Below are 11,987 nucleotides of genomic sequence, written 5' to 3' on the forward strand. Positions count from 1 at the left end.
CCTTGGATGGAGAGCATCACCTCACGCTGTTGTCACACCTCTTCCCCTAATGGCAGAACAAGTGAGAGCTGAAGTTACCTGCTTGTTTCCACCACAGTAACTGCCTTATGGAAAACTAACAGAGAAAAACAATAAAGGGACTACATTCAAAAATTGATAGAACATAGTCTTCAGAATGGAGCAGTCAGAATGATCTTTGCACAGCCCCATGGCAACTAGTGTGAACTACAATAAAAAAAACCTCCAACAGCAAATAGACTTTCAAAAAAATCAGGTAAATTATTTGATGTCTGATATTAAAATACAGGCTGTCAGTTTGATGAAGGCTGTGGAAAAAGTTAACTGCAAAAGCTACTTCATATTCTGAGAGAAAACATTAAACACAATTTTTCCTTTCATAAGATAATTTTTCCTTTACATAAGATAATTGTAACGTGGGCAAAATAGTGATGTAAAAAGAAAGTACTATTTGACTCCAGTTTTGGCTACAAAAATGAAATTATTTTATAGAATTCTGATCGCAAAAAAAAAGAAGAGTTCAGATCAAGTTCAATGGAAATATCTTTACTTCCTTTAGAAGTATACAAATCCATTAAAGCATTATAAAGCAGCTGCGCATTTCAACCTTGACATTTAAAAATGTAATAAACCATCAATTTGTAAAATATATCTAGTTTGTGTTAGTAAGCTGGCAGCCACTACTGAAGTTACAAGTTGCTAGTCAGTAACTTTTTTACCTAATGAAACAAGATATTCTGTGTATTACCCTGGGTTTTCACTGTTCAGCAGATAGCATTTTAAATGCCACAGCATTCTAATCTACCACAGATTCAGATGTTTCAATACAAGTGGGAACCAAAACGAACAAAATTAATGGGGCAATTAACAACTCATTCAACTGCTGAGAAACAAAGTGTAGAAACTATTGCTGCCTTGATAAGCAGTCAAGCTTCTACTTGCTCAAAAAATTCTTAAACTACTTGACACTGTAATATAGAACAAAAGACGACATGAAGAATGCCACATCAAGCACGGAAAGAAGCCATAGTCAGCATCTTCCATCACCTAGAATTTCTAAAGGTGTTTAAACTCATAGTTCACACTACCCCTGAACACAGATCATACTAAAATGTCACTGATTGGAAAGGGAATATCCACCATTGACAAAGTTCTTGTCCCAGTTATCTCTCCCCAAAGGTGCTGGAGTCATGGACAATCCTGTTACTGCTCTCCCTTCTGAATCAGACATGACTGTTCATCAGCAGGAAAAATATTTCCCTCCCTCATGGTACACGTTCCTGTTAGTTATCAAGCCCACTTTAATGATGTCACTTCTGGCTGCTCCTGCAAGATGCCATTATTTTCCCTGGTCTGTGCTGGGCAGACTGGGCCCATTGCAGCCTCAGCCCTTGATCATTGATACCTGTCTGCCCTGAGTCATTATGATATAACACCTTCAACAGCTGCTCCATTAAACTTGACTCCCACGTCCTGACCAGGATCCTGTTTGTTTCCTCTGTCCTCAGTCTGCATTTCTCAATTCTGTGTTTCTTGAAACCAGGAGATGCAGATGGCAAAGTATGTCAGCATGAAGCCCCAGTGGTACTACAACCACTGCCTGGGCTTTCTACAGGTAATGTGTTTGCCTATGAGAATAGAAAAGGGCAAAATATGAGGGATACCCTTGCTAGCTCTGCAAATTCCTCAAGAGATGCTTGCTCCAAAACAAAATTGTCTGCATATTGGAGAGGACCAAAAAAACATAATTTTCTGTATCTTTGGCTCTCTTCATGTGCCTGCCCCACAGGCAATGGGAAGAAAATCCTTTCTTCCTGCTGCTCAAAGAGTTCCTGAGCACCTCGTTGGTGAGGGCAAGCTCAATCTACACAGTCCTGGGAACTACACTACCGGGAAAAACCATTCCCCTGTAGGCAGCTAGTCTGAGTGATGCACCACAGGTATATATCAATCCATGCACCTCATGTATCCCAGGAAAAGCTCAGCAAAATATGCCCTGGTGTTTCATTGTACACAATCTGTGTAGACATGCTATATCTGCATATGTATCTATAGATACTGAGCCATCATTCTTCAGAAGCATCAGCACAGAAGCCTGCAATCCTGGGACATGATCAAGGAATACTACCTGCCTGAACTGTGATGGAGTTCAGTCTTCTCAAACCTGAAGCACTGAGGTTTGATGAATGAGTGATTTCTTTTCTTTCTTTTCTTTTCTTTTCTTTTCTTTTCTTTTCTTTTCTTTTCTTTTCTTTTCTTTTCTTTTCTTTTCTTTTCTTTTCTTTTCTTTTCTTTTCTTTTCTTTTCTTTTCTTTTCTTTTCTTTTCTTTTCTTTTCTTTTTTCTTTTCTTTTCTTTTCTTTTCTTTTTTCTTTTCTTTTCTTTTCTTTTCTTTTTTCTTTTCTTTTCTTTTCCAGGTGGGTATTCTTTGTTAAGGGTTGTTTGATTTGGTTTGGTTTGGTTTGGTTTTGGTTATGTTTGTTTGGTAGGATGATATGGAAGGCATCCCTACTTGCACTTCACAGAATGAATTTGTGATTTGATCCCCATCTGCCAAAGAGGAGAAATGGAGGTGCAGTGGCTGGCTCATTGGTATGACCATGCATTTGGGATGCAGCGTGCATCATGTTCCAGGTCAAAGCAATTCAGATGAGACAGACTTTGGTGGGGATTCCTTAGCTGCCACAAGCCCAGGCAGTGGCCCATAGCAGCACCTAGCTGAGTTGGGCTAGCCCAGGTCTTGAAAATTTGTAGGCTGGGGCCAGAACTTGGCTACAGCTCCAGATTCTCCTGCTGATTAAGTGTTCTGGACCTACCAGCATGTCCAGGGAAAAAAAAATCAGAAAAGTTGGCCCATTGGCAGTTAAAACTGCAAAACATTTTGACACATTTTCTAATGAGTAATTTTTAAGCCATTCTAGAGTATTCCTTTTACATCTACAAGGAAAATGTTCCAGTGGAGGTCATCATCTACTACCTTGCTGGTGATAGTGGCCAGAAACCTTTCCACCAGAAAATGCAATGCAAGTTGGATTCCCACATATGCAGCTGCAGAGGAAGGTTTTCTGCTCTCTGTTTTGACCAGCCAGGATGGCACTGGGCAGGGAGATTATTGTGATTACCTCCTTTAAGCAGCAAGGAAGCGCACAAGCAAATACCCAGCCCTTCTCCAGCTCCAATTTACTGCAATTTACTGTTGCTCTGCTCCTGCTCCATGGTGCTGCAGAGCTGAGGTCCTCCTGCCATGCCCCATGGTCCCTTGCTGGGGGTACCACAGCTCGTGCCCAGTGACAAACACTTGCTGTGTCACTTCATAGCTCAGTCTTGCACCTTTCCCTGTAGCTACAGCTTAAAGACTTTTATCACCATGAGTACAAAATCTTTCTGAGCTCTGAAATACTCAACAGTGAGAGCTAATGCTCTGACCTGATCTTCTTAAGCACCTTATTCCTTGTGTCCTGACCCACTGTCACCTCACTCCCGTTGTAAATAGTGCAGGGTCATGCTGTGAACTGTAACATACATCTTATTGTCTATACCCTCTGGAGAATACATAACACTGGCAAATAGAAGGAATGTGTGTAGTGGCTGCTCTGTGTAAGCTCAAACCTCAAATAAAAATTAGGGATAATCTCTTAGAGCTTGAATGAATCTGGAGTCATCATTACTTACAGCAGAAGCACTTGGCAGCCCTCCTGAGCATCTTTCATAATACAGCAGCACCTACCCTTGCCCTGGGGATTTCTCTCTTCCCAGATTTCACACAAGCCTGCTTGCCCACACTTTCTGCATTTGTTGTTGCAGAGACCTTGCAGAAAAGCCAGTTTCTTCTTTTTTCACCCTAGTATTTGGTCAAATGTTGAAACAGATTCTTTTTTCCTCAAGCCCATTTAGCCTTTTTGCACTTTTTGGAAGAAAGTTTGATGACATAGGCCTTAAGACCTTTGAATGGGAAAGTTACAGTGGTATTACAGGACAGAAAAAGCTAGTGACTCATGGATTACAGAGACACATATTTTCATTTGATAAGCTGTCAAACATTTTATGCCAGAAGTAGCTGTAACATTTTTAAAGCAACAATAGAGGCATAGCATGAAATGTTCCACCGCAGCTCTCAGGACCTGGCCCTGCCTGTCTTCTCTTCCCAAGCAGTCAGACATAGCCACAGTACTTGTTTCACAGGCCCCACAACTGTTGCAGATTATTACTTTGGAAGCAGCACACAATAAAGACTCTTAAAAAGAACCACGTATTCAAATTGGACCTAATTGGTCTCAATTATGACCAGAATTTCAGCCAGCAAAGCACAGCCTCATTTTGCAGCAAGTCAGCTAGGGGCAAAGTCTGACTTGACAAAACGTGGGGTCATTTGCACAGGTCCAGCTCTAACTGCAAAGCTCTCCTGCTCCCCGGTGTCCACAGACAAGTGGCCAAACAGTTGCTATTGCATGCAGCCAACACTGAGGGCAGTGAAACAACATGCTTTGTCACACTAACTTGCAGAATGATGGGGGAAATCCTTTTAATACAAAAGATCTTCTCTTGAAGAGATGTGAAGCAGATGATGTGATGTGATGTGATGTGATGACTGGAGAATCGTCCAAAGAAAGCAAGGAAGTCCATTCTATGCAGAGATCTGGATTGCTTTCTGCACACCTGTGATTCATAGGTAATATGCAGTGATTATCTTATACTTCATGATGTTGTCCTTCCTTCAGTGAAGTGAAAGAAATGTCAGTACTTGACATTAGTTAGCCTGCAAAGAATAACAGTGATACTTTTTTAAAGTCAATACCAGCTGCATGCAGTGTCCCTTTTCACAAGGCAGAGATAAATTCAGCATAAATCTCCATTAGGAATGTCTCACACATCCCTGAAATCGCAACTCTGGCAGTTGCACCAGCCAGCACTCTTGTGGCAGCTCAGAGCTGGCAAAAACAGTAATCTCATTGCAATTTGTTCTATATCCCTCATCTCAGGCACACCTGGGATGCAATGAAAGAGCTATGTCTAGCCCATACTTACATCCTCTTTCATCCCCAACACCAACCTACCCTGTGAGGATATATAGCTCTCCTGGTGATGCTGAGTCTTGCTGTATCTGCAGCTGCAAATGAAAAGAAGCAGCTTCCACAGGCTGTGACACTGGCAGAGCACAGGTCTGCTGCTGTGCTGTGCAGTCACAGAAGGCATCTGTCATCTGTCTCCATTTCTCCTGCACTCTCCACAGTGCTGGCCCCACAAGCAGATGGCAGAGCTGCAAAGAACAATTCTGACACCCACATATGCACCAGACCAAGTTCCACCAAAATGTGGCGATGCACACGCTGCTGTGGGACCCACTAAAGCAGCTCACTCTGCCAAGCATGTCCCTGTGGGACAGTCCCAACAGGGAACCCTGTCGCTTGTCACTGACAATGCACGCTTGATCATATGTGTGGCAGCAGCAAATACCTCGTAAATTGAATATTCCTCCTGAACTGCCTCTGTACACTGCTCAAGTGGTCCAGAACCAGGCACCAGAATCAACTGGATCTGAGAAGTAATTTATTTTAAACATCAGACATTATGAAGTTTAACGGCAGTACTACAGTATTGCACTAGAACAGAGCAGTATGTAAATGTTCTTCTTTTGAATCTGCAACATAATGGTAGAATGAGGGGTTTAAGTATGACTTAATACAGGCTGTTATTATGTAATATCTCAGAAACCCTTCAATTTGGTGTCTTAAATGAGTTTAAACAATTAGTTTCTAGACTGGTTGCAATTCTATCTGCAGTACTCTGTCTTTGCCCAAGCAAAGGAAGACTGTTAGAGTGAAACAAAATGGCAGGAAGTACAGGGGTTTGCTGCTGCAGCTGCTTGGCTTTTAAGGCACTGCCTTGAAAGTATCGCTTACAGTGCTAAATCACTTCCTTTACATACCATGAATGAATACAAACCTCCAATTTTCTTTCTGTTTACCTAAGAGTAATATTCTGAATTTAAACAGCATTTCAGCTGACAACTGACATATACATTTAACATCAATAGGGAATAAGACACTTCTGGCATTCATCATTTCAGGCAGGCTAAGCTAAAGGAAAAAGTTAGCAAACTCGGAAAAGAAGTCCACAAGCCGTTCAAAAATGAACTTCAGAACTCATTTCTAATTTTCCTGACTATCCAGAACCAGAACCTCCTGTGAGCTTACACCAGTGACACAATAATCCTTACCATTTTTAAGATGGTACTTGGAGAGCTTTTGAAGGTTATGCCTCTGTACAGCCCTAGGCTGGGTTCAAGAATATCCCTTCCAATGTCACATTCATAAGTCTGTCACATCCTACCCACACCTTGAACAGCATTGAACAGCAACACTGAACAGCAAAGACTATACATTTCCAAAAAGTTGGGAGTCTGTATTTTCTTAAAGTTGGGCATTGACAATTCAAGGCCATTCATAAAAATGGCTTTAGGTATTTTTACCCATCAGGTAGCACACAGTCCTGAGGTTGGTGTGGGACCTCCAGCCCCTCCCTGTGCCAAGAGCTTTCACCAACACCCCTGTCTGCATGGCCACCTCCCAGCTGGGGGCTAAACACTGGCTCTGACAACAGGGTCATGTCACATTTCTGTTATCCAAAAAAACATTTTCCTTCCACAATCTTTTGCCCAACACATTTTACTAACAATAGCAACAAAGCATTATCTGTTCACGCAAAATACAGGTACTGCTAAGCTGAAAAAAACCTCCCAACCCCTCAGATCTCAGAGTAATTAGTATGTAGACATGGAAATTCTTAATAACATGTTAACTATTGTTGGAAAGATAATTTGTGGGAGTTCTCAAGCTCACTGGTTGGCATTGTTAAAAAGACAAAAAAGTTTAAAGCCTTTCTTTGCACACCATCCAATTTTTTATGCACTAAATCAGCTAGAAGTAGAACCAAACTAAAAAATTTCTGCCATTTAATGCACCACGGAAACAAGAAACCTGTCAATCTGCAATTACCTATTCTACATCCATTTGAGATCAATTTCTGCTGTGGGAGTATAGCCAACAGGTTCAGATCTACAACCTGTGTTTGTCAAGGGAGATTGACATAGTTTCTTTTTTGTTTCATTCTCAAATAAGTACAAATATTAAAACATGAATCAGATTGATGTCAGGGTGCATGTCAAGGTGCATTACAGTCTAATAAAGACTATAAACTTTTCTTCTCATGTAATTTCTTACAGCAATGTCAACAAGAGAATATAAAAATATTCAAAGTGTTCATCTATAAATTCCACTGTGATAAAACTGCACACTGATTTCCTAAGTAATCTTATATATTCAGATTTTCTTCTAAAGCTGAAATACTTCTTGCTTGAGCCCTATGAAAGCTAGTTATTTTTAACAGCTCATACTAATTTTGATTTTTTTCCTCATAAATTAAACACAGCCACTTTTTAAACTAGAGATATTTTTTCTGATGGACTACTTTAGCCTGAAGGTTTATTGTGTTTAATTCAGAGCTTTTGTACCTTTGAAATGCTGGTGCTCATTTGTGAAACTCTCAAAAATACATTTTAAAATCCTCAGTATTAGATGTTCTTAAAGAACTCTCATGCTTCAGCATCATGTGCATCATCCCTTTCAGTGGGATTCCCCTAAGTCGTGCACAGCTTAAGTGCTTTTCTGTGTTGGGTTTGAAACTTTCATGTTAATTAAGAGTGCTCCAAGCAGAATTAATGGTTATGACTGCCTACAGTGCTCACAGCAGCTACAAGGCTCTCTCAGCTTTGACTCAAAGCATTAAAACAGAATGAGCTGTGATAGCACATTTTCAGTATCTCCAGCAATACAAAAGGCAGGCAAAGCCAGGTGAGGTGATGTGGACAGGAAGGTTTAGATCCTCCTTCCAGGCAGGAGGAGATTCAGCAGGGCAGGGGATACAGGTGTAACTGCTGCTTTGAAAGAGGGGAGTGCTCAAATGCATAACTAGTTCTCCCCAAATTTGTCACCTCCAGTATCTCTGATTTCACCAGTATGCCAGGCAGCACACTGGGCCAGGCTAAGAGCAGACATGTATGTATGACTGAACACACTGTTACTGTATTTACATACTAAAACAGGAGTGAAAACTCTTTCCCAAGATCCACATGACGGTGTGTCTTCATCCGTGGCACGGAGAGGTTTTGTGAGGCCTGATTACAAATTGCTACCTAGAACAACTACTAATCATTTACCAGAGAAAAACATCCTTGCAGAACTGTTACTCTCCATAGGTCTTCACAGCAGAGCCAAACAACTGTCTGGGGACACCTCTTATCCACAACCAGGCATTTGGTTCCATACAGGTGTAAGTGGGTGAAGTAGCAGCTCAGATACTACTCAATATCCTTCCCTTTGGATTAAAATTCATGACTTATTAATGGCATTTTAAATATGCCCTATCTGGCACAAAGAATGTGGTCTTTGAAAAACTCTAATACTGATCAATTACATAACATTTCCATAATGATACAGGAACACTGAAGCGTTTTCTCCTTTATGTACTTTCATGTGATTTCTTAAATCCCAGATGGAGAATAATTTGTCTTCAGTCTAGTTGTACTTGAGGCACTACCAGTCTGACATTTTGCTTTCAGGTTCTAGCAACATCAGTACTGAGATCAGAAGTATTAAAACTTAGAAAATCTGACATGTTATGTCAAATTACAAAGACAGTATCTGAGAGCAAATGGAAGAACAGACAGATTGAATTAAGCAGCAGAAAAGGGGAAAGAAACCAAATTATAGGAGGGAAGATAGAGACAAACGTACAAAAGTGAAATATTAAACAAATATTCTAGAGTAATCAGATGGGTGTGAAGAAAAAACATTAAACATTGTTGAAAGCACAAACGTAGGGATATAAATTCAGACATAAAACATGTAGCTACATACAGTATGGGCATGGTCCCATTAACACTTATGCACATACAAGATTCTATTTGCAACATTTGCATAAACTGGAGGGAATACTCATGTGAGTAACACGTACAAGAGGTAGCAGGATTTGGCCTCCCACTGTTTTTCCTTGTGTACATCATGTATATCTGTAAAACATTTAAGCAGGCATTTCAACTTCGAAGAAGACTGAACTTGGAAATAACAGGGCCTAAGGGAAACCTTTCCAGGAAAGCTGGTGGAATTACAGTTCTGCAAAGCACCAAGAGGAATACCCTAAGGACTAATTATTTGACAATACAACTAATGGTATTACTTTGAAACATAATAAAGTTAAACCTGCAGCTTGCATAGATGTGGAGTACTTGCTGGAGGGAAGAACAATGGATGTGTGAATCCAGAATCAGGGAATCCTAATTAACCCTCTAACTGCTATCAGCAGGAAGGCTAATAGCAACTCTGAAGTGGTCTAAATGACTTAATCCTAAGGGATTGCCTCTGTTAATGAGACACTGAGTGTTAGCTGTCCTCAGCCATGTTTTCAGTAATGAGGCACCTTTATAAGGCAATAAACAACTGGTTTGCCTAATAGCAGGCTGGGATTCTCCTGAGGGACAGAAGCTACTGTCCCAGTGACGCGAGTTATCCTCCTCATCCTACAGATAAGAAACTGAAGTCCAGCATGTCACTTCCCATGATCCACTGGTCAGGCCAGAGATGGAGTTTATGGGTCAAGGTCGTTTAGGATGACACTACAATTCTCCTCTAGAAGATGACATCTAAAACGCTACTGGGAATAGTGTTTTATAGGATGTTAAAAACCATGAAGCATAAAAAAACTGAGAGTCTGTCTTTAGTAATACAATAATTAAACTTCTCTAAAAGTATTCTCATTTTGAAACTATAAAAAGAAAGGCCTTAAAAGGCTTTAATCAAGCAATCAAAAACCCATGACCTTCCTTCTCCAAGAGTTTCTGGCTGTGGCTTGTCAATACAGCACAAAATCTCAATATTATTCATATGGGTACCCAAAATATATGGAACCAGGCTTCCCAATACTACTTCCCTCATCTCAGATGGTTTGGCAGACTTCTAGGCTATTATCCTATCATTTCTGTCCACCTCTGCTACTGTGCCTCAGCTTCATTTGCACCACTAGAAAGATGCAAAACATAGGCTTCCACAAGACTAAACAAAAATTAAAACCAATATTAAAAAAAAAAAAAAAACAAAACACTTTAAGAGCAATCCTCAAGGAAGCTACATCTTACTGTTTAGTTTCTTCAAGATATCTATGTTGCAAAGTGCAGCTAGAAATACTTCTACAAAAATGAAATTAGTCATTTAGCACCATCCACAGCAACCACTTAGACAAGACTTTTCTGCAGCAGACATTGTTTCCTAGAAAATATTAAATAATACATTGATTATATTGTCTCAACTACAGTGTTGAGACTTTGCAAACTATTGCAACACACACAAGTTTAGTTACAGAAAGGATGGATTTCAGAAGTCACAATATTGTGGCCTTTACAGAAAATATGTTTTCCTTGAAATGATACTGAGATATCCTTGAAGAAGGAATTACCTCTAGCCTATAAAATAGAATTTCTGGCAACACTCCATAAAGTAGAGCACAGTGGCCTCTAAAAATAAGCCATGGTGCTATCAGGAGCACAGATTACTTTTTTTCTGGCAGAGAGAGCCCAATGCATCCAGAAACGACTGCGAGGGGCCACAATGAGCCAACAACAGCTGCCCTGGTAGCCACCCCATGCCATGACAGGGGGGGTCAGCCTTGTCACCATCCAGCCTGGGCATACCCTGTGTGCTGGCAGCACCACCGTATGGCTGCCAGCACCAACAGGAGGCTGGTGGCACCCCCTGTGGCAGGGAGTGCTGCAGAGCAGCCCCTGCCCTGCGGGAGAGGCAGCGGTGTGGCTGCCGTGAAGGGGATGGGCAGTCCGTGGGTGTATTTCTGTTCGTGTAAATATGCACGCGTGTATATTTCATATACACACATCCATGCACAATGTGCACGAACAGCTTTGTGCACGTACATATCTAAAATCACAGAACAAGCTGAGCAGGAAGGGATGACAAGGATCACTGAGTCCAACTCCCGGCCCTGCACAGGATCACGCCAAGGGCCTGAGAGCACTGTCCCAACACTTCCTGAGCTCTGCCAGGCTGTGCTGTGACCCCTTCCTGGGGAGCTGTTCCAGCGCCCAACCACCCTCTGGGTGAAGAACCTTCTCCTGATACACAACTGAAACCTTCTCTGGCACAGCTTCAGGCCTTTCCCTCGGGACTTGTCACTGGACACCAGAGGAACGATACCAGCGTCTTCCCCTTGGGAGGATGTCAAAGGCTGCAATACACACACACGCACACACACAAACGCGTGTGTGTGTGTCTGTATATGTATGTATGTATGTATGTATGTATGTATGTATGCACTTCAGTATGTATATATGTGCGTCTGTGTCCCCCGGTGCGTGTCCGTGCGTCTCTGCCCCGGCACCAGCCCCGGCCAAGGCTGCCCGCGCCGCCGCCGCCCCTCCCGCCGCCCGAGGCCTGAGGCGGGCGGGCCTCACTCGGTGGCGCCCGGCCCCCGGCCCGGCCCCCGGCCCGTCCGCACACCGCGCCAGAGCTGAGGGGAGCCCCGGCCCCGGCCTTACCCTCGCCCTTCTCCTCCCTCTCCGCCATGGCCGCAGCGCCGCGCTGTCGCCATGGCGACGCGGGCCTGTCGGGCCCTGTCCTCACAGCGCCGGGGGTCGGGCGCTCCCCGCCGGGCTCGGGGTGTCCGAGCCCCTGGTACGGCCCCACTGCGCCCCTCCGCCCTTCCAGGCAGCCGTCGAGTGAACCCCTTCAACCTGCCTCTGCAAAGGACTCTGTGTCTCTTCAAAATGCAGCTTTCCCCAGCAATTGCAGAGATTTACATGTGTCTGAGCTTTAGAAAGTGAAAGAACATTTTATTCTAAATGCCATCACGCCAGAACAGCTAAAATATTCTGTCTTAGTGATATTAAACAAAACTGTGCGGTTTAAA

General features: G+C 42.4%; 1 protein-coding gene across 1 annotated transcript in view; it reads right to left on the bottom strand.

Moving 5' to 3' along the window:
- EFCAB2 (EF-hand calcium binding domain 2) overlaps nucleotides 1-11,723 on the bottom strand; it is a 28,714-nt gene extending 16,991 nt beyond the window's left edge. Inside the window, exon 1 of the mRNA XM_063151907.1 lies at nucleotides 11,617-11,723. Coding sequence (XP_063007977.1) covers nucleotides 11,617-11,644 — 28 coding nt within the window. The 5' untranslated portion in view covers nucleotides 11,645-11,723. The remainder of the gene's footprint in view (nucleotides 1-11,616) is intronic.
- Between the last annotated feature and the right edge of the window lie 264 nt (nucleotides 11,724-11,987).

The sequence above is a fragment of the Melospiza melodia genome, chromosome 3 (genome assembly GCF_035770615.1).
Source record: "Melospiza melodia melodia isolate bMelMel2 chromosome 3, bMelMel2.pri, whole genome shotgun sequence".
Lineage (NCBI taxonomy): Eukaryota > Metazoa > Chordata > Aves > Passeriformes > Passerellidae > Melospiza > Melospiza melodia.